Here is a 20140-nt window from a genome sequence, read left to right as displayed (position 1 = left end):
ATGGGCATGAGTGCAGGGTGAGGACTGAGGAGGAGGACAGCCATGCCAGTAGCTGCCAGGGGTATGGCAGATATTCTCCAGGTTCTCAACAGCCTCATGCACAGAAAATCCCAAATCTCTACAATAAATCAGTTACAGATCCGTTTATCCTGAGTCAGATATCCTCAACCCCTGGGCAGGAGTATAGATCAGAGAGGCATTGTAAAGAAGGTGAGGTGGCTAAGATGTCTTCTCCAGAAGGCAAAATAATGGCCAATGGTATGCCAGCTGGGACACAGTCAAAGCAGAGCCCGCTCATGCAGTCACTGCGTGCTGGTGGCGTGATGGATCATGTGGCTGCAATGCAGATGATGGAGGGCTCCACCAGCAGTGGGACAGAATCTAGCGATTCTGACTCAGAAATCATTAACCCCTTCACTCACCCCCTGGTGTTTGGAAATCCCATTGTACTGAGTTCCTCTCCCATGCCTAGAAATAAGTACTCCTTTGGGAGCCTTCAGCTTGAGGAGGAGGTAGAGGAGGATGTGTCTGTTGGCCTCAGTGATGAAGATGGTGTGCAGGTCTTCAGCTGCTAGGGACTGGGGCATATGAGACCAGTGGATACTGTGGTTGCTCGTAAGAGTGATTGCATCTTGTGAGGCTTGTGAAGAGGGGCTGGTAATAATTTCAGCTTATGAGCTATTCCAAGTGTTATTATTGTACTGACCAGCCAGAGGGAAGGGATGCTAGAAATACAATAATAAGGGTAAGTCTCAGTGCAGCTTAACAGGAATGCATCTCCTCCAAAATGCAAGAGGAGAAGAAAATTTTTACTGATTTAGGTACCTTTGTAAGACTTTATACACTCACCTCTTCTTTGTATGAAGTCATATTTTAGGTATATATTGTAGCTTCTTTGACATTGAGTGATCATTTTGACAAAACAAACAAAAATGAAATTAAGTAGGTATGTTGTTCTCTTTTGTATGTCTATTGCAATTTGCTTTCTCTCCTGTATAAGGAGAGCAACGTATGAGTGCCTCAGCAAAGTTAGGGGAAAAAATTAAACTTACAGCCAAATGCAGGCAGCTTGATATTCAAGACCAAGACTTGTTGAAATCTTGAAATATGCTGGAAAACCTCTTAATAGAGAGAATCTATTTGGTCTACTCATCTTCATAACCCATTTTATAATCTTAACTGATGAACTGAGGGTACAAATTAGGCATGTGTACAGGAACAATTACACTATTGGCTTTTTCTTCACCGGGTTCAACAGACTGATTTGGTAATGGAGATTTTGAAACTCTAAACTCTTCCTTGGGCAAGAAAGAGAACAAGATGAAAAATGTAATTCAAGCCAAAAGGACCTTAGATTGAAACAGCCCTAATGAAGAGTGGTATGGGTATTATTTGCAAGGCAATCCTTTCTATCCTTTATCAGTGTGGTATAAAGATTAATTGCAAGAGATTTTTTTCCCCTTATTCTTTCAGTGGAATTATTCACAGAGACATCAAAGTTCTGTTGTGGGTGATTTATGGTGGGGGGTTTGGAGATGGTGGCTGTTTGATTTTATTTTTTGTTTTGATCATGAGAAATCTTTATCTGTACAGGGTCCAATTAGTCTGTCATAGGCTATTTTTTTTAAGAGTGCCACCTCATAAATTTTTCATCCTGTGACACAAGAGAATAATGGGACTAACTGTGGTCCAGGCTGATTGTCTTCTGTACTGTAAATAAAGTAGCAAGATTTTGATACATGTGCAGGACAGAGAGACTAATTCTTTGTAAACTTCCTTTTCACAGGCTAAAAGTATTGAGAATTAAGACTCTATACTAATAACATCTGATTCTAGTTTGTCCAAGTTAATGAAGAAAATTCAGATGAAAGGTCTCCTGTATGGAAAGTGTCCTGCAGTTACTAGAGCTGGGAGACAGTATATGCTTTTTAACACTGGCCTTAATTTTCACTTTTATATATTTTTCTTGTGGGGGAAGGGAAATAAATTTGAGAATTTTAAGTGATGAACAACAGCATTGGCTGAACTGCAGGTCACTCACAGTGATCTGCATGATGCAGTACATGCATGCAGCAGTGATGAGTCCACCCACATAAGTAATAATAAACAAGTTACAGGACTTCGTAAATCTAGGCAATATAAAATTTTCAAGATGGTTTTTACAAAAATAAAAACCAAAAAGTCTTTTTAATTTTTGTAATTCCTTGGTCTATGCACATTTTAACAGAGTTTAATCTGAGTGAAGGATATTTAAAATGATATCTACAGTAGTTAGGCACGTCTTGTTATTTTGTATTTACTTTTTTGCAGTAAATATATCTTTGTGTAAATGTAAGTTTTAGCCTGCTCGTCCCCTTTAGTGTGTTGTTTTTCTTAAAGATTAGATACCTCATTTTTGAACACGAAGGATTTAAAGCATCTCTTTAGACATTAAAGCATCTCTTTAGTGATATTTTAATGACAAGGAATGTTCTTGTTTGTTCCTGTAGTTTAAAGCATGAATCTAGAAACAGCAAGGTTGGTAATTAGGGAAAAGCTTGCTTGTATATTATGCTGAAAGAAGATGGTTTATGTTTTGGATTTAGAATAGCTGTAAAATAATTGCCTTGAACTTCTCAGTATTTAAGATGACATATAGGTAGTTGAAACCTGAGTTAGTGGATAGTGTTGAGTATGGGGGGGTGGGTGCATGAGTCACCTTTTGAATTTTTTTTGCTCCCTGTGCAGCAAGAGTACCTGTAGTTATATTATACAGTAAAGTAATAGCAATCTGAATAGATGAATTAATTGCTTTGTTAGCCAGTAAAATTAGAGTACAAGTAATGGATATTTAACAAAAGGATTTGCAGTCATTTCTGCTACTTAAGAGAAATTGTTTGGATTTTAAGTAAGTATAAAATTCCATAAGTGGTGTTTACTATTTTGAATCTTTTCAAATACTGTTTTCAGGCCTGATTTCTTTTCTCATATGCCTACAAAAATAATGCATTTATAGTTTTCCAAGAACAGACCTGCTGGTAGCTGGAATTGGCTTAGTTGCTAATGAAGTATCTCAACACCTTTTTTTTTTCCCCTTTTGAATATTATTCTCCAAAATGAAATAGGAGGATTTCTCTCTGTTTTCTATCATCCAGCATTTTTTTCAACTTTAAATATCTAAGTAGTTGTTGTTTTAACACAGGTGCAATTCTTCCAGTTTGTAGAAATAAATTTTGTAAATTACGTAGGAAATAATTTAAGATTAATCATTTTTGCAGCATTCTTATGCCACTGAAGTTCAGTTTAATATCAGTAGACAAGCATTTAATTAAAAACAGTCTGTGGGCCAAATTCTTCTGCCAGACATGTGTGTTGTATCTGGGTGCTTGCCAAGAATGGTGAGAGAGCACTTTTAAATAGAGTTTTCACATAGGATCAGGTCCCTCAGAATTCATCTGGGAGTTTGTTTCTGTGGGACAAATACAAGAGGCCTTGGAGGGAAAGAGCAGAAACCTTTGGGCAAGACTGCGAATGAGATAAGATGAGAAGAGGGAATTCTTGTTCTAGTTCACAAAGCACAAGGGGTAAGTGAAATCTGTCAGTTCAATTTAAGCATTGCAAGTATCAATCTGCATACTCTGGTCAACATCAGTAGTCCAAGCACACCCATGTCTCAAATGTGACAGACATAGCTAAACACCCAGTAAAATATTTGACTCTCCCACCGATTCTGGTAGCTTTTGGAGTGTGGCTGAGGGTACTTCAAATTCACCATTCTCAACTTTTTTATTCGCAAGAATTAAATTTTAAATTCCATACTCTTGAAGTGCCCAGCTATCCGTAGGCAGCTTCTACATATGAGGGAGCTGAATCCCAGCAAGACTGAGTAGCTATGTCTATCCTAAATGAGTAGTACTGAGCCAACCACCTTCTGTGCCTCCAGGGGACGTGGAGGAAGCCTCTTGTTGGGCTGTGCAGATGGCTTGTTACTCTGCTGAACCAACTCTATCCACATAGCTGGATAAGGATGGAGTCTAGTTGCAAAAGCAGTTTAGGAGTTTGTCCCAAAATAATGCACAGATGTGGTTAGCAACACATGGATAAAAGGCACTCTGATTCTTTCTTTGCTGTTCCAAGTACTTGACCATGTTCAATCATTGCTACAGTGAATGAAGAAAAAATCCTGTCAGACAATTTTAAGTTTTCTCCAACTCACCAGCATCTCAAACATACTATATCCTGCTGGGCTCTTCTGAAAGTTTGGGGTTTTTTTTCATATTGGCATATCCTAGAATCTAGTTCTCCTCAGTCACCTGGGATATAAAATTTGGGGATAAATTTGGCTAGGTGAAGGAAGGATTGATAGTGGCAAATTGATATAGGAGCCAGGACCTACGTATGATATTGCAGGTACGGAGTTTTGAATAATTTTTATGTGAATGGCCTAGACTGCACTAGTTTTGGTTTAAGTCCATATCCCCTAGCAAACATGTTCCTTGTGCATGACAGAAAGGAGTGTTCTCTGAAGATGATTTGTGCTCAATGCTGCTGTTATGTCAACTTACCCGTAGCTCATAGGCCTAACTAGTCAGTACCATCCCATTAACCATTGTAGTGCACACTAAATACAAATTATCAAAGAAAAACTGAAAGAGAAAATTCTGTAGCTGAATTTTTTTTTACTGTTACTGAAAGTTCTTAGGTTTGCTGTATTTGCATGTACATTACGTGACCTGTAGGGACCTAAGATCAGTTGTAAATAGGTGGATGAGCATAACGAGTTTCATGTTAATAATTTGAAAAATTAAATCAATCTACCAGTTTGCTTCGTGATTAAAGGGCATGCAAATTTAGACAGGATTTTCTTGACAGAACAGCATTGGCAATGCTGAACATAATCATTAGAACCCAGCAAAGGGTGAAAAAACAATGGTTTGTGACTTAGTTCACTAAATGGGACCAATATTTTTAGACCAAACTGCTTCAGGACCTGTATTTTCCCCCTTGAATATTTGTAGGGCTGGTTTCTGTTTGCACAGGTGTTTGTGGAGCAGCTTTTATTAGTTACAGCAGCTGTAGTCGTCCTGAAGCAGTAGCATTCATGCCAGAAGTTCCTCTCTGTCTGTACATACAATTACTTGGTGGTGACCAGAGAAAGTCAAATGCAAAATGGGGCAGACAGATCTATAAACCTGCTCATAGCTCCTGCATTTCTTGACTAAGAAGCAGAGATGTTTAAAATTCTATTGTCTTCTGTCCCACGATAAACTCACACACATGCAGAGTCTCCATAGTCAACTAGAAATTTCTTCGGGGGGATGGGCTCCAGGATTGAAAAGACAAAAGAAAAGAGAAGAATAGGAAATCTCTTAAGCCCACTGAAAATGTCTGTCCTTATTTATTCACAGATCCCTTTGGCACAGTATGCTCTCCACTCTTTTCCAGAGGGTTTAAAGTCCCAGCGGTTTTTTAGGGTATCGCGAGACCAAGAGTAGTTGTCGATCAGTTGAACTGATGAAACAGACCTGATTTTGGATGTTGAAAACCAATGATCCAAATCTCATCGGTATAATTAATAGGTGATTAGCATGAATTGTGGCTATTTCCGGAACAGTTCTTCAAAAGAATACAGGACGTCTGACCTTTAAATTGTGTCAAATACCATCTTTGTTTAACTAGTCTCATTTTTCATAAAGAAGCATTAGACTGCTGTCAGAGGTGAGTTTAGAATGAAATTTTAATTGCTGCCATTTAACTTCTACTGATGAAAAACAAATTAACAATCCAGTTTTTCCTGGCTTCCATACATGTGTGAAGGAGTTGGGTGTTACCTTTGTGCACAAGGACATAGACCACTGGAGATCCACCTCATTCAGCAACATGGTTGTTACCAGCTGGCAGGGGCAGTAAGTGTGAAAGAAAGAGGTTCCGCGTTCAGACGTGTATAAAATGAAGGAAGCCAAAGCCCCATTTAGTCTTCCAATAATGCTTTTCTCTCTGAACAGTGTGGTTTCTTAAGGCAGCTTCTGTAGATTTTAGCACATCTCTTTTCTCTTCATTTAGGGGATCAGTCCTCTTCTCCGTACCAAACAAGAGAGTCCCTAAATATAGGAGGGAAATCAAATCTTTTGGAACAATTTTTAATATTTTAATTTTTAATATATACACCTTTTCTTCTGCTGTCAGACACAAGTGGTAGGAGAAGAGTCCTTTTATCAGAAACCCAGCTGTTTCTTGGTGACTCCTACTTGATGATGGTTTGGGGGTTTCTGATTGTAAGTGGCTGATGCACAGTGTTGACATCAGGAGATCCCAAAGATTAGACTGATGTGTAATTTTTCTCCAGTGTGGGTAGCAGCAGACTGTTTTTAGTCAAACTACATTAGGAAAAAATTTTGCCTGTGCTGTCAGGTTCTGGAAAGGAAGGAAATTAAAATTAACTAAATCTTTCCTCTTCAATTTTAGTAATTTCTATAGTTGCTGAAATACTCCTAGACAAGGGCACAGATTTTATTTACTTACTTATAAGGGAAATTATTCTTTTGCAACATGTGGATTCTGATCAAAGGCATCTTCTGCATTCCTCCCTACGGTTAGGCTGTGTGGTGCCATTGATATTTCAAAATACAGAACTTCTTAAAAATCAAAAATATCATATAAATAAAAAGTGTAGTTTGGGTGACAAATAGCAGTTCTTTAGAGGATTTTTGTCTTCTAAATCTGTGGTCTATAAAGGGTATGTAGAATAAACTTGTCTTACGTTGTTTGTTATTAAAAGCAGTGAGCACTTTCTTTTAAATGTTACGAGATCTGGAAAGGCTGTGTGCCTGGCTGAGCTGTGATTAACAGGCATGTTTTTCCTCAAGTATGTATGTAAATAATGGTGGTGTTACTGCAGTAAAGGGGGTGAAGACCTTAGGATCATAAATTTGCATTGCATGGTGGTAAATGCTAAGTTTGCTCTAGAATGATTTGAGTTTTAAGGTGTAATCTTTATTGATTTTTTTTTTTTTGAAGTTTTGGGCCCTGACAACCATAAAAATCCACAGTTCCTCCTCATAAAAATTAACTCTAAAGCCAGTAATGATACAGCTGTCACTGATTGAATATGGAAGGCTGAAGGAAAATGTATGCTTTCTGATTCAAGAGCTTTCAAGCTTGTTAAAATTAGATTAGGTTCTTTCTTTAAAATGCTGCAAATCCTGTTTTGAGAAGAAGACAGGTTTTTGCCTTTGATGGTTTACAGCAAGATCAGAGGTAGGTCTCTCTATGTAGTTCAGTGGATGTTAGAGCTCATGCCTGTTGCTTTTCCATGAGGCACTTAAAAATCTTTGATTAGCTGAATCCTTATTTTTCCCCTTTCCTGCTAAAAAACTCACCTGGACCCACTAACAAAAGTTCATAAGCTTGGCAGTGTTTCACCTATCCAGCCCTTTCCTGATTTCTGTGTGTGCACATGCATAAATTTTTTAAATAAATCTCAATAGTCCAAATTAATTTTTTAAACTGAAAATGCTGGGACTTCATTCTCATTTTTGTCATTTGTTTAATACCGTTTAAAGAGAAACATATTTTTTTTTTTGTTTCATTGTATGCACTGTTTTGTCAGCATGTACCTCTCTCTGGGTGAAAAAGCCTTTTCAATGTTCTGTCTATCCTCAAAGCATGGTGTATCTTCTGTTCCTTGCATTGTTTGGAGCACTGTCTCAATGTCCTTTTACTGCAGAAATACCTATTTGTATCGGGAGTACCTAATTCCTCTTATTACAGTGATCCTGTCTCATAGAGCACTCCTTACCTCAGGACTGGGGAAGACCCCCCACCAGGTTGTGAATCTCAAGTTGAACAACCACACCATGTTGAGGAGCAGAAGAGTGGAGGGCGAGGGGGAAGAAGGTCTTTGTCCCAGGGTGTTTGGGCTCCATTGAGCACGATCAAATTGCCCTTCATTTCCTAATAAAGGCTGCACCCAATGATGATCTGATTGAGGCCGCCTGCCATAGCTCATCAGCAGGATCACTGCAGTCTCGGGGAGATGTCATGTTTAAATGGACAGTATCTGTGCTATAAGCTTACATGGGGGCTGAACATTTCCAATTCTGTTGCAACACTGTGTCATGTTGGTTTAAAGACAGACAAACAAAAGCAAACCATCCCCTAACCCTGGGTATAAGAGGGAATCCTTCTATAGGTTGCTCTATTTCTGTCTGGAAAGATCAAGGCTAGACAAAGGGCTGATGCCCAGTGACCTTGTATTCTTCCCAGACTGTAATGGGCTTTGTTCTTAAGATGTAAATATACCCTGATGTAGGCCACCAGCAGTTACTGTCTGATTTCACACTCACCACTGTCTAATACTGCTGTATACCAACAAAGCATGGACTTTTACCAGCTGGGGAGGTTGCTGGCTACTAAACCAACACCAAGCTTGATGGGACTGTAAGCATGTCAAGCCATTTAACTGTGTATGCATGGAATTAATTTTTTAATTATTATTATTTTTAGTTTTACCTGTACTGAAGGCTTTTACTCATTCTAACTGGTATTTTGCTGTAAAACTGTCACTGGTTTAATTGTTCTGTCCATTTGCTGGCTGATGCTTTGTCCTAAATAGGAGGAAATTGGTTCATTGAGAAGGTGCACCTTTCTCCCAAATCCCTGCCACGGGCATGCATTTTGAAGCTATGAAGTCAAAGTGAACCTTTCTCCCTGTCATGTTTCTCTTCAAGCCAGGCAGCATTATTGGTTATGTGTGACATCAGATCTCTTCCTGGGCTGTTTTCTCTTTCTGTTCCTCCTGAAATTCTTTGGTACTGCATTTAGGGATGTTTGTACATAAATTTCTGGCTGATGTATGACTACCTTTCAAGATCTTTAATTCTAACAAACCGTATCCAACACTCCAACTTGTTTTATTTAATTGGAAAGTACAGCTTGATGAACTGGTCCCCCTCAAGCTTCCGTGGAAGTGAGTAGGATTTTGTTCATGTGTTGAGGGAGAACAGTGCAGAATCTTCAGCCCATAACTCTGTTAGTTCAGCAGTGTGGCTGTGCCTGGTTCACAGCTGGGGAGAGAAAGGGTGGACACTCTTATTGAGCTCTTCTCCAATCCAAGGTACTTCAGTCATCGGTGAAGTGCATACATCCTGCCACTTCATCTGGTGCTATCTGTTTTTCTCTGACCAAAACTTTTAGGCAGAACTTAGAGGTATGCAACCACTGTGACTATGGAAGATTAAGCTAGACCTGTGTGGCCAAAGCAGTGACAGCTCTGTCAGATATTTTCTCATTCAAGAGCCTTCCTAAGTGTATGCTCAGTAATGCAAAGGACAAAGGGACAACAGCTTGGTTTTCATCTGTGAGGCTGGAGTTTAGAAAACACTCATCTACCCTTCAAGCAGAGTTACTGGGATCTGGACATCACCAGCTTCCCCTGACTGCACAGCAGGCCTAAGAGAGAATAAGCCCTGCAATGTTCCAGGTATTGATAAATGTGCTTTTCTGGCTCTCAACGGATTTGATTTTCTAATTATAAACCTTGAGAACAGTAGAACTCTTAACAGCTGAGTTAGAGTGAGCACTGTAGCTGTGCACGCAGTTTTTCAGCAAAACTTCAGTCACCTTCGGTAATGGTTGATGTTTCCTCTTAGTTTCCATAACTGACTCATTTTTACTTCTTGATACTTCACAGAGGAGGCACATACCCAGGAGCATCTCACCACTACTCTACTCTTTCTTCCAGTTAAGACAGTGTGTAGGGATAGGAATTTTTTTATTTTGAAGCAAGTGCAGAACACTGAATGGCATGATTTCATTACTCAGGAGTTTCAGGAGAAAAGGAGTAGAGGAAGAGTATCTTCAGGATACATTGAGTCCCATTTATTTTCCGCACAAAAATGAGAGGTTAAAATGTCTAACTAAGGATTTTAGATCATCTCATGCTGTCTCTGTAGTCAACAAAGAAAGAGGCAGCAGGCAGTTCAGCTCACCTGTGAATGAACTTCTGTGAGGGACTTCCTTCATCAACTGAGAAGTAGTGATTTGAACTTTTTTTCCCCCTGGTACTGGGTGTCTTTCAAAGCTCAGCCAGCCCAGGTCTCCATAGGCACCAACCTCAGCACCAGTCCCTGTGGTTTAACCTCTGTGTGTGATGGGAGCCTAAAGTCTGTGCTGCTGGTGGGATGGCACACAGCCAGCCCAGCCTAACCCTCCCTGGCTGGTCATCCCTAGCTTGTGACACTCCCTTGCATTTCCACTGCCACACTGCTCCAAGCAACTGTGACGTGTGTTTTGACAGAGATACAGCTATTAAGTATTTGATTTTAGCCACTGGCTTCATTTTACTTAGCATGTGGAACATATATGTTGATGGGGAGTGATTTGAGACACGTGTAAAGCTAGGGCGATAACCCATACATTCATGTCTTGTGGCTGTGTAAAATGCCATTTTCATTTCATAGGCTTTTTTTTTTCCAAGTTAGCTTTCAGTCAAGGCTTAGTTTTTCTGTCACCTTCCCTACTGCAGCACCTTTCCCTCATGTCTGGAGAGTTAACTAGTTCAGTGGAGCTAAGAACCACTCCAGGTATTCTGGCATTGATGGGCTAATCTGGCATACCATGGTACAGTGCATTCTTATTATTTGCCACTGTCATAAACCAGTGTTTGTTTCTGTTCTTAAACCCAAGCTCAGAAAAAAAAAAAATATGAAGCACATGTTTAATTCCGACTCAATTATAGCATGTGTTTAAGCAATCTTTAGATAAATATTGTATTGTACCTGTCTCTTTGTTTGTATATAGCTGGCTCCGTTATATTTGAAAGATGGCCTAAGTCTGAATCAAAGTAAAAATCACTTGAAGTATGAGCAAAGACAGTTCCATGTTACCAGCCTTAAAGTTAGGCCTCCCATGCAGTGATATCTGGCAACTGACACGCTAATAATTGCCTGTCAATCAATGAATTCTTTAGGGTAAAATGTGAGGAATTTCAGTACCTTGTAAATAAGATTGGTCTTCTCCCTTCTGCTTCTGTTTATATTCTACAGTATGTAGTTGATGAGTAGAGCCTGTATTAATATGCTCTTCTGTGGCAGGAGGTCAGATGGAACAGTGAGAAAAGACCTTTAGGTTAGTGCAGGTTATTTGTTGTTCACCTCCATCTTTGCAGCATTGCCGTGACCCATCAGTGTGACACATGTCATGACTGATTGGTGATGGGGGAGAGAAGATCACCCATTTTCGTTTCTTCATGACTTACTGACTTTCTCAAAGCAGAATGAGTTTGTTTCCCACCTTTACCAGAACAATGTCCAATGTGTTGATCTTTATGGCTGTCTTGGTTGTAACTAGGCCCCAGGATGTGCTAACAGCATTTTGAGGCCTGTTTTATAATATAGCCACTTTCTTATACCTAGCTTTGACTTTCACCTGTTCAACATATTGGTGGATGGGGTCTAACTGAGCTCTTGCTTTTAGGTGGTGGTGGTTGGATTTGGTCACTGCTCACCTCCATATTGACACCAAAAAGGAGAATGTAGAATTTCAACCTGCTGCAAAATAACTTGGAAAATGTCAGTGATGTATTGATGTGCAAGTCTTTAATCAATGGGGTATATATGCTGTGAGCCACCAGGCACGTTTTTGTGATACTTTCCATAATACTTTTCTCAAGTTGTGTCTTCCAAGCGTGGGTTAGGAAGTCTTTTTAATTCATTGTCCATTTGATATTTTATAGTTTGAAATATTTGAGCTGTACTGATAAAAATTCCAGTACATCAGAAGTTAGATCTAGGATTATAAATAGGTAGGTAGATATGTCTATATATCTATATCTATCTATCACAGATAGGTGCTATTTAACTTCTAGACTATAATGCCTGTGAACTTCTCACAGAGGTGCAAATCATTTATTCACTGTCATATGACAGGCATAGTGCCAGAATTTGTTTCCACATTTGAGGCAATATCACTTTTCTTATTTCTTTTGTAATGTAGAGTTAAGTACTTTTAACCTTACAACCTTGCTATTAATCTGTTTCACTATTTCTCAATGATGAATTCCATTTCTTTTGAAAACACTGTATGCAGTTGTGTGCTAGTGTCAATAAAATTGACATTTGTGTAACAAGCTGTGGCATTTTCTCAAATTTCACTGAACATTGATTTAGTGTGAAACTGTTGCTAAATCCTTTCTTGCTAGCTGTAATAATACAGACCTTTATTTCAGACAAATACTGCTTTGACTTTGATTTATAATAGGCTACATAACTGTCATGATTACTTAAACTGATAACTGTATTGTTTTTTTTCCTTCTCTTTTCAAAGGAATGACATAAACATGAACTGGTTTGGAATTGGAAAACATTCGTGTTCTAGCACTAAATCTTGAGTTCTTCCAGAAAATAAATAGGTTTTACTACTTGGCCTAATTATATTTATTGATACCTCTGTTTACTGGAGTATCTCAACTGTGTTGTAGCAAAAGGAACACTTACCTATCATAATCTAGGGAGGACATAAACACATAATAGCAAAATGTATTTGACCTTAATGATCTACAGTGATGTGTATGTTTTACATTTAATTCTACACAGCCTATTAGCTGTGGTAATTGAGGGCTTGTCACGTTTTTTGTTGGATTTTAATGTATGATGCCAAAATGGTACAGACTGTAAATGTTCTTCCACATGACTGATCCATCTTCTAAAACAGGTTGAGATTTTCAGAGGTTTGAAGGAGGGGGTAACTGGGAGAACGCTGGGCTTTTTTGGCAAGCTCTTTCCTATGTGCAGTCAGTAGTCTGGCTGCCTCCCATAAGACAAAATACTAATTTCAGTAATATTTAATGTAGTGTATATGAATCCATGGGAGTGTAATTAATTGTCTAATTCATATTTCTAATCCAGAATTAAATGGGACTTTATACCTGTGATAATCTAAAGTTGTCATGCTTTGTGCATTAAAAATATTGCTTTTCTTATGTAAATGTAATGCTAGCATTTCCATCCCAAACAATCAGAGGAGCATGGAAAGACCTACAAGGTATAATATACGTACTTGTGTTGTGTGTAGAAACTGGGGAACTAGTAGTTTTCTCCCTTCATGTTGGATCTGACTGGTCTTAGCAGCATTACTGCTGTAGAAAGTCATAGTTTCTTTTTGTCTAGACTTCCACTAGATAAATTTATTCTAACTTGTGTCCTGTAGCTCCCTGTGAAGTATTGATTTGAGTCTTTGAGTTTCTACTTTGCTAGAAAGAATGGCACTCCTAGGGTGACTCCCTTATTGTTGTATTTATTCTCTTTCATAGAGTGGGTTACAATGGTGAAAAATTTTGTATTAATTTGATGTTTACCAGTAAATATTGCAGCTCAGTCATATATGCCTTGATCCCTTCCTTACAGAGACACTGATTTCAGCCAGTTTTATCAGCTAAAAGAATGCTCCAGTCCCTTGGTTAATGCAAGTGGATGGAGTTCCTCTGGCTTCAAATACATTTGGACTAGTTTGAGGACCCCGATGGCTGTGTCTTGTAGTGTAATTTCACATGCTGCAGCTTAAGGCTGTAACGCTTTTTGGTGCTTTCTAGAGAGACCCTGTCCTAACTGATTTTTCTTTTACCATTTTTTTAGCAGGTTCTCTGACTGGCAGCCCTCACCTTTCAGAGCTTTCCATCAATTCCCAAGGAGGACCATCAGTGGCAAACATGTCTTTATCTCCAAACTTGAGCCCTGATGCCAAACAGTCATCTCCCTTGATCAGCCCTTTGCTGAATGACCCATCGTGCATCAGGACTGATGATGAGGAAGAGGTCAAAAGAAAGGTAAGGCAGAGACAGTTGACCTGGGCTCTCTTTTCCATGTTGTGTTTACAATGGTGGTGGTAAAACACTGGCCCAGGTTGCCCAGAGAGGTGATAGATGCCCCATCCCTGGAGACATTCAGGTCCAGGCTGGATGGGGCTCTGAGCAACCTGATCTAGTTGAAGATGCTCATTGCAGGGGGTTGGATTAGGTGACCTGTGAAGGTCCTTTCCAATCCAAACTATTCTATGATTCTGTGTGTTGCAACTACTGCTGTTTGTCAAAATTAATAATATTTAGCCTCCCTGCAGCTTCCCCATCACAGACCCACATAGATAACTTGAGTTGGGTCACTTGGTATCTGCTTTCCTTGGTCACAGTGCATCCAAGAGCATCCCTGTTCTCCCGAAGACAAGCTCACATTTTGGAGCAGCTCAGGCCAGAACCAGGGAACTGCTGTAGCTGCAGGCTCTGTGCCCTGGATTCATCCTCCTGAACAGAGGTGCAGGAGTTAGTGGCACCAGCTCCTCTTTGAGCAGCAGAGAGAAGACAGGTAGCTCTGTGTCCCTAAGGTTAATGTGGGATAAATCTGGGCTAGACCTGTAGGTTGCAACCTTAAGAGCTTTTTTTGACAGCGTCTCCTATAAATCTAGCTTATCTTTAAGGACTAGAGTTAGGTATTTTGTTGTAACAGAACAGTGAACTCCAGTCCCTTATTGCAGGGAAAACTTCCAGGCAACAGAAGGAAAAGGAACAGCACTGAGCCTGTGCAGAAGTGTCCAGCCCAGGCTCTCCAGGCTGTCTCTGCTAGGAGCACCACTGAGAGTGTTTGGTTGTGGGCGTAGAAAATGGTCTCTTTCAGCCATAGCCTCCATCATTCAGCTGGGAATGTTTGGCTCAGCCCTGCCATTACAGCAAAGCCATAAGGGAGCATCACATCCAAAACTGCTTTTTGAACACAGAAGTGATTCTGTCTGAGCCAGGGTGTTCTGGGTGTCTGCTGGCTCTTATCTCCTGTGCTGCAGGGCGAGGGGGGTTGCTCGTGTCCTTCTGTTGCCTGCTTTTACTCCTGAGCTTGGAGGAACTCAGATGGCTTTGCTGGAAAGTGGGAACGTGTGTAAGGAAGATCTCTCTTCCCACTGTGCATAGTTAGCAAGATACATGAGAGAAATTTGAGAAGAAGAAAAACCACGAATCAGTTAATAGACTCACGATTCTCTGTCAGTCTGAGTTACAGCAGCCAGTGATGGCTGTAGCTTTTACCAGCTGATGATGGTTCCCCTGGGGTTGTCTACTGACTGGGAAATGCCCACACAGTCTCTCCTTGCATCCCTTTCTAGTGCATCCTCTGTATCCTTGATCTTCAGGAAGGAAATGTAGAAGCAAAGGATCTATGGATGTTTTGCTCTTCCCTTTTGCTTCCTGAGCAACACAGAGCAAGATCAGTTAGAATCCTTTGACTCTTCAGAATTAAGAGGTCAAAACCACTTTTGCCTCTTGGTTAACACAGGAAGATTTGTTGTGAGGTTTTTTTCCCTGAAATTTGAAATCTGTAGCCTATCCAAAAATCCTTCCCCTTTCCCACTGTTAGGTTGTCTGGCCACACTGGGAAAATCTTACAGATTTGATTTTATGTTGGTTTGTTGTTGTTATTGTTGTTGGTTTGGTTGTTTTGTTTTGTTTTGTGGGTTTTTTGTTGTTTTTGTTTTGGTTTTGGTTTTTTTTGAGAGAGTATTTTTGCTGTGGATTCCTACCCTGATGATGAAACTTATAATAATGAGATAGTAATTTGTCATTTTGTCATATGGTTATCTAGCCCGCAAGGGATTTCTTTGTGAACTTCAGAATATGTCCTGCTCTAGATACGTGGAATAAACTGAAAGGAATATCAGTGCCCCAAAGCTGTAAAAATCACCTTGACAGGAAAAAAAAAGTCTCTCAAGAACCCACAGAAAGTGCTTGTTCTCTTGTGTTTGCAAGGATGGATTGTTTGCAAGGCTTAGGAATGTTCAGGCATGAGTCAGTAACCACAAGCAAGGGTCACTAGTTTGTAACTCTCTTGGTGATGGTTGTCTGCAGTTTTTTTCCTACAGAAAGCAGCTCCATAAAAGCAGATGAAAACCTAATGTGTTTGCAATTTGCAGAAATTCCCAAGTGAGAAAGCTTACTTCATTGCGAAAGAAGTAGCAACCACAGAACGAACATACCTGAAGGACCTTGAAGTCATCACATCGGTATGTTTACTTGAGCATTACTCATAAACATGTGAAGCTCTAGACAGCAGTAGTGTTTTGTCTGCTCCATTTAACATCTTAACTCTTTCATGCTACTTTTATATTCTGCACTGTAGGTATGTTCTGCAGTGCACAGGAGTACAGCTCTAGGGAGGAAATAATACAAAAAGCAGAAAGTGCAGATTTGCACTGCGGTTAGTAACATGCACTACGAAACTATATCAGGTTAAGGGACTTGGGACACAGTTCAGTTATTTTTTCTTGCTCTCATACTTTGTGGTTGTAATTACTAAAAATGCCTGTGGGTTTTCAGTGGCTTCTCTTAAAACTGAAGTAGCTCCCAAGGGGGACATATAAATGTTTTCTCCTGGATTGAATGCCCTCCTTTTAACATGAAATGTGGAGTACCTCTTTGAATTATTCTGATTTTTCAGAAAGTTAAATGGTCTGTTAAACGAGTCATTAATCTGTAGCATCTCAACAGAGTTTGATTGTTAAAATCACCATGGCAAATATGTGCCTTTTTTTTGCACAAGCACCAATGATCTTGTTTAACTTCCAAGAACAATGTGTGCAGGATTTGACCTTAAATGACAATTGTCTGTAAAAAGGCACTGGATCCAAAACCTCTCACAGTATTTTAGCAGTGCTGCCAGCTCCAGAGCTCCCATCTCTTCAGTCACCCAGTGTGTGAAACTCGGTGAGGTCCATTGCTACCTCCTGCATCAAGTGCTGTGGTAAGGAGGACATGCTGCTGCGAAGAATCTGTTGTTACAAGCTGGGAATCAGGGAGAGACACCTTCTTCCCAGCTTCTCATCTGTTCCAGGAGCCTGCATGGCAGACGCAGTTGTTCTGACGCCAACTTAGGGCAAATGTTGGCTGGAGCAGAATGATCCTTACAGGCAGCAAGAGGAAATGGCCTCAGATTGCACCAGGGGAGGTTCAGATTGGATATTAGGAAAAATTTATTCACATACAGGGTTGTCAGGCATTGGAACAGGCTGCCCAGGGAAGTGGTGGAGTCACCATTCCTGGAGGTGTTTAAAAGATGTGCAGATGAGGTTCTTAGGGACATGGCTTAGTACCAGAGTTAGGTTATGGTTGGACTCAATTATCTTGAGGGTCTCTTCCAACCAAAATGATTCTGTGATTCTAAGATGGCTATGGCTCCACCACCTTCTTATGCTGGCTTTCTGGGGAGGCCAGGCCAACAAGGGACCAGGTTCTGTGGGATGGTGGTTGTTGCTGCAGTCTCAACGACAGATGTGCTGTTTTCATCTTCTATTTCACTCAGTGGCTGCCGAAACAGAAAGTTTTAGCTCTTCAGAGCTACCCTGGTCTTTATTCTTGTGTTAGGCAAATCTGAATTTGCTGTGTCACAATAGGCATACAACTGGCTCTAAGCTAATCATCAGGCTCATCAGCTGTGCCCCACAGATGTCTGGCACAGGAAGCCACTGAGAGTGAGCAGGTAGCCAGTGTCATTGGAAAAGGTAGGAGAATTGAGTGTCACACATTAATTTTGAGACTTGGGAGGTGTGCAGTTCCTCAACCTTTGCTGTGCTCAGTGCAGAAATAAAGCTGGACAGAGGGAGGCTTGAGAGAGCTCTCTTTTTATCCCAGATCTGGGTCAGCTCTAGCTGATGCACTGTCAATCAAGACTTCTGTAACAACCTTCTATGGTCCCAGCAACCTTCTAGGCACTGCTGGAACATGACCATAGGTAGCTGGGAACCTCTCAGGGCAGTAAGAAGGAAGTAGTGTCACCATGTCAAAGATAATAGTCTGTGCCAGCTTGGCAAGCCCCCTTTACATCACCCATAGGTCTATTAGGGTGAAATAAAGAGAATATGGAGCAAAATGGAGCAGGTGCCTATTGCGGTCTTAACAGTGTTTGGCACTGACCCTTCTATTTTCTGCAGGGTTTTTTTTTGTTTGGTTTGGTTTTGTTTATTTTTTACTGGAATGTTTGCAAGTATTGTAATACTCTTTCTCTTGTACCTACAACGGTTGCAAATTCACTTTGTATTGACCCCCAACCAGTTCTGGCTTGAGAATAATTTTGACGATTTGATCAGTGGTGGCAAAGGGGAAGGCATTTTCTTTTTTAGCTAGGCAAGGCCTGACTGCTGATAAAGCACCAGTTCAGCATGTGTCAGGGCTAGCCTGGGTTGTATTCCTAGTGCCAGCTAAATAAGTTCCTTGCCTGGGTTTGGTGTATTTGGATTCATTGTACGAAGACAGCAAATGATCATACCTGCTGCATGCCACTCCTGATGATTTTGCTTCTTTGTTCTTTGTAGTGGTTTCAGAGTGCAGTGAATAAAGAGGACTGCATGCCTGAAGCACTGAAAAATCTCATTTTCTCCAACTTCGAACCTTTGCACAAGTTTCACACTGGTTTTCTCAAGGAAATTGAGCAGAGACTTGCTCTGTGGTAAGACTGTTGTTTGTTATTTAGCTGTGTTATTTCATGCAGTTTAGCGTTTTTGCATTCCCTTTTTTCTAACTCTTTGTGGTTTACTGTAGTGATTCATTTGTGAAAGTCACAGATGTTGACTATTAACAGACTGGGCATATTGAATCGTGTTTACTCACCAAACTCTGTTGTTCGAATATCTCAAGTCAGGTACAGACATATGCAAATGAGATAATAATTCTGGATGAAGCTGTCTCTTGCCAAATGTCAGTGTTTCTATGTGGCAGCTCTTCTGAAAAACACATTGCAAGCAATGCTTATCAGTAATAAAGAGGGAACAGCAATGAACTAAGTCCTGTTTCTGACAAACAGGTGTAGGCTGGGGGGGCATTTCAGAGACCAGCTTCTCATGCCGCAGCACCGCAGCTTTGGCATTCTCAGGGTCTGCAGTGCACTCTACAAATTGAGAGACTGTTGGAAGAGGACACTGGGCTTAAAAATCATCCATCATTAGCATAATAGTGACATTTTTGTGAAATAACTCTGAAGTGAGTAATTCTTCCCTGGTAGGACTCTTAACTCCGTTTGTTTGACCACTGATATCTGAGCAGAGGCAGCACACTGAAGCCCTCCCCTTGCTCTGATTAGACCTGTCTGGACTAGATTGTCATGCCCTGTGTAGGCATTTTTTGGTAATCTTGAGCGCTAGGAGCCCAGCTTTTCCTTTTTGGTTAGAAAAGTGACAATGGAGAGTAGAGCAGAGCAGGCAGGCCAGATGAGTGCTAATCAGTTGAATACCTCTTTTAACTAATGAATCAAAACAAAAGCAAAACACTGTCTTAGAGTGTGTGAGCTTAGCTCTTGTGACTTGACGAGCGAGGTCATTGAATGAGAGCACAACACATTGCAGACTAGTGCTATCCAAACCCAGCCTGCTCAGTTCCAGAATTAGCGAATATTTTCTGGGGAGAGGGAAATGTCACGCTGCCTCTTAGAGCTGACGTCTTCACCCAGGACTCTGTGGCTTATGGTTCACATAAGGTTATTCCCAAGGCAATGTGCTGCACAGCAACTCTGCCTGTATCTCCTTTTTTCCATTGGGCTGCTACTGTTTTAATCCAGTCGGGATTTTTACTGGTGATTTTTACTTTCCAGTAAGGAGAATTTATTGCAGGTGCTCCAAGAAGGTTCTTTTGAATGTTATAAAATAGTGATTGTTTTTTCAACCATAGTGTAGGATGGGACTAATCCCCAACTAGTTAGGGTGAAGTGTGCATGGTGAGAAAAGGAAAATTTATGCATCTAATAAAGGGCCAAGTTCTGCTCTGATCTGGTGAGCTCGGTGGGTGCTAAATCCTAGGGCGCATGTTGAGATGGAGATTCCCCCCGTATCCTCCTGGTTACTGGTGACATTACAGGTAGATGCCAACCTCTTGTTCAGGTGGTGTTTTTCAAAACTTGGATGATGCTGCAATAACAGCCTGCTGTGGAAAGGTCGTGTTGTACTAAGTAAGGGGAGTTATGTTAGAAGACAAAAAGAATTTTTAGGCCTTTAGACTTCCCAAGATCTTATTTTGTTTCTCCAAGTTAGATTTTTTTTAGAGCTGAGTGAGCCTTTTGTTTTCCAGTTTTAGCTTGTGTTGGAGGCTACAGTTTTACAGTATTTAAACTGCAGCTACTACATGATATAAAGAACTGATCTGCCA

At 40.4% G+C, this 20140-nt stretch overlaps 1 protein-coding gene across 5 annotated transcripts in view; it reads left to right on the top strand.

Moving 5' to 3' along the window:
• The window catches only part of FARP1 (FERM, ARH/RhoGEF and pleckstrin domain protein 1), a gene marked incomplete at its 5' end in the record, with an annotated part of 176187 nt that overhangs the window by 128980 nt on the left and 27067 nt on the right, over positions 1 to 20140 (top strand). For 3 of the 5 annotated variants that reach the window (XM_080347824.1, XM_080347822.1, XM_080347820.1), the window contains 3 exons: positions 13614 to 13801; positions 15925 to 16014; positions 18319 to 18452. In XM_080347824.1, coding sequence (XP_080203950.1) covers positions 13614 to 13801; positions 15925 to 16014; positions 18319 to 18452 — 412 coding nt within the window. Of the gene's footprint in view, positions 1 to 13610; positions 13802 to 15924; positions 16015 to 18318; positions 18453 to 20140 lie in introns of all 5 variants that reach the window. The other 2 variants (XM_080347823.1, XM_080347821.1) reach the window with 1 other exon arrangement.

The sequence above is a fragment of the Nesoenas mayeri genome (assembly GCF_963082525.1).
Source record: "Nesoenas mayeri genome assembly, chromosome: 1".
NCBI classification, from domain to species: Eukaryota; Metazoa; Chordata; class Aves; order Columbiformes; family Columbidae; genus Nesoenas; species Nesoenas mayeri.
This window is presented reverse-complemented; position numbering and strand designations above follow the sequence as displayed.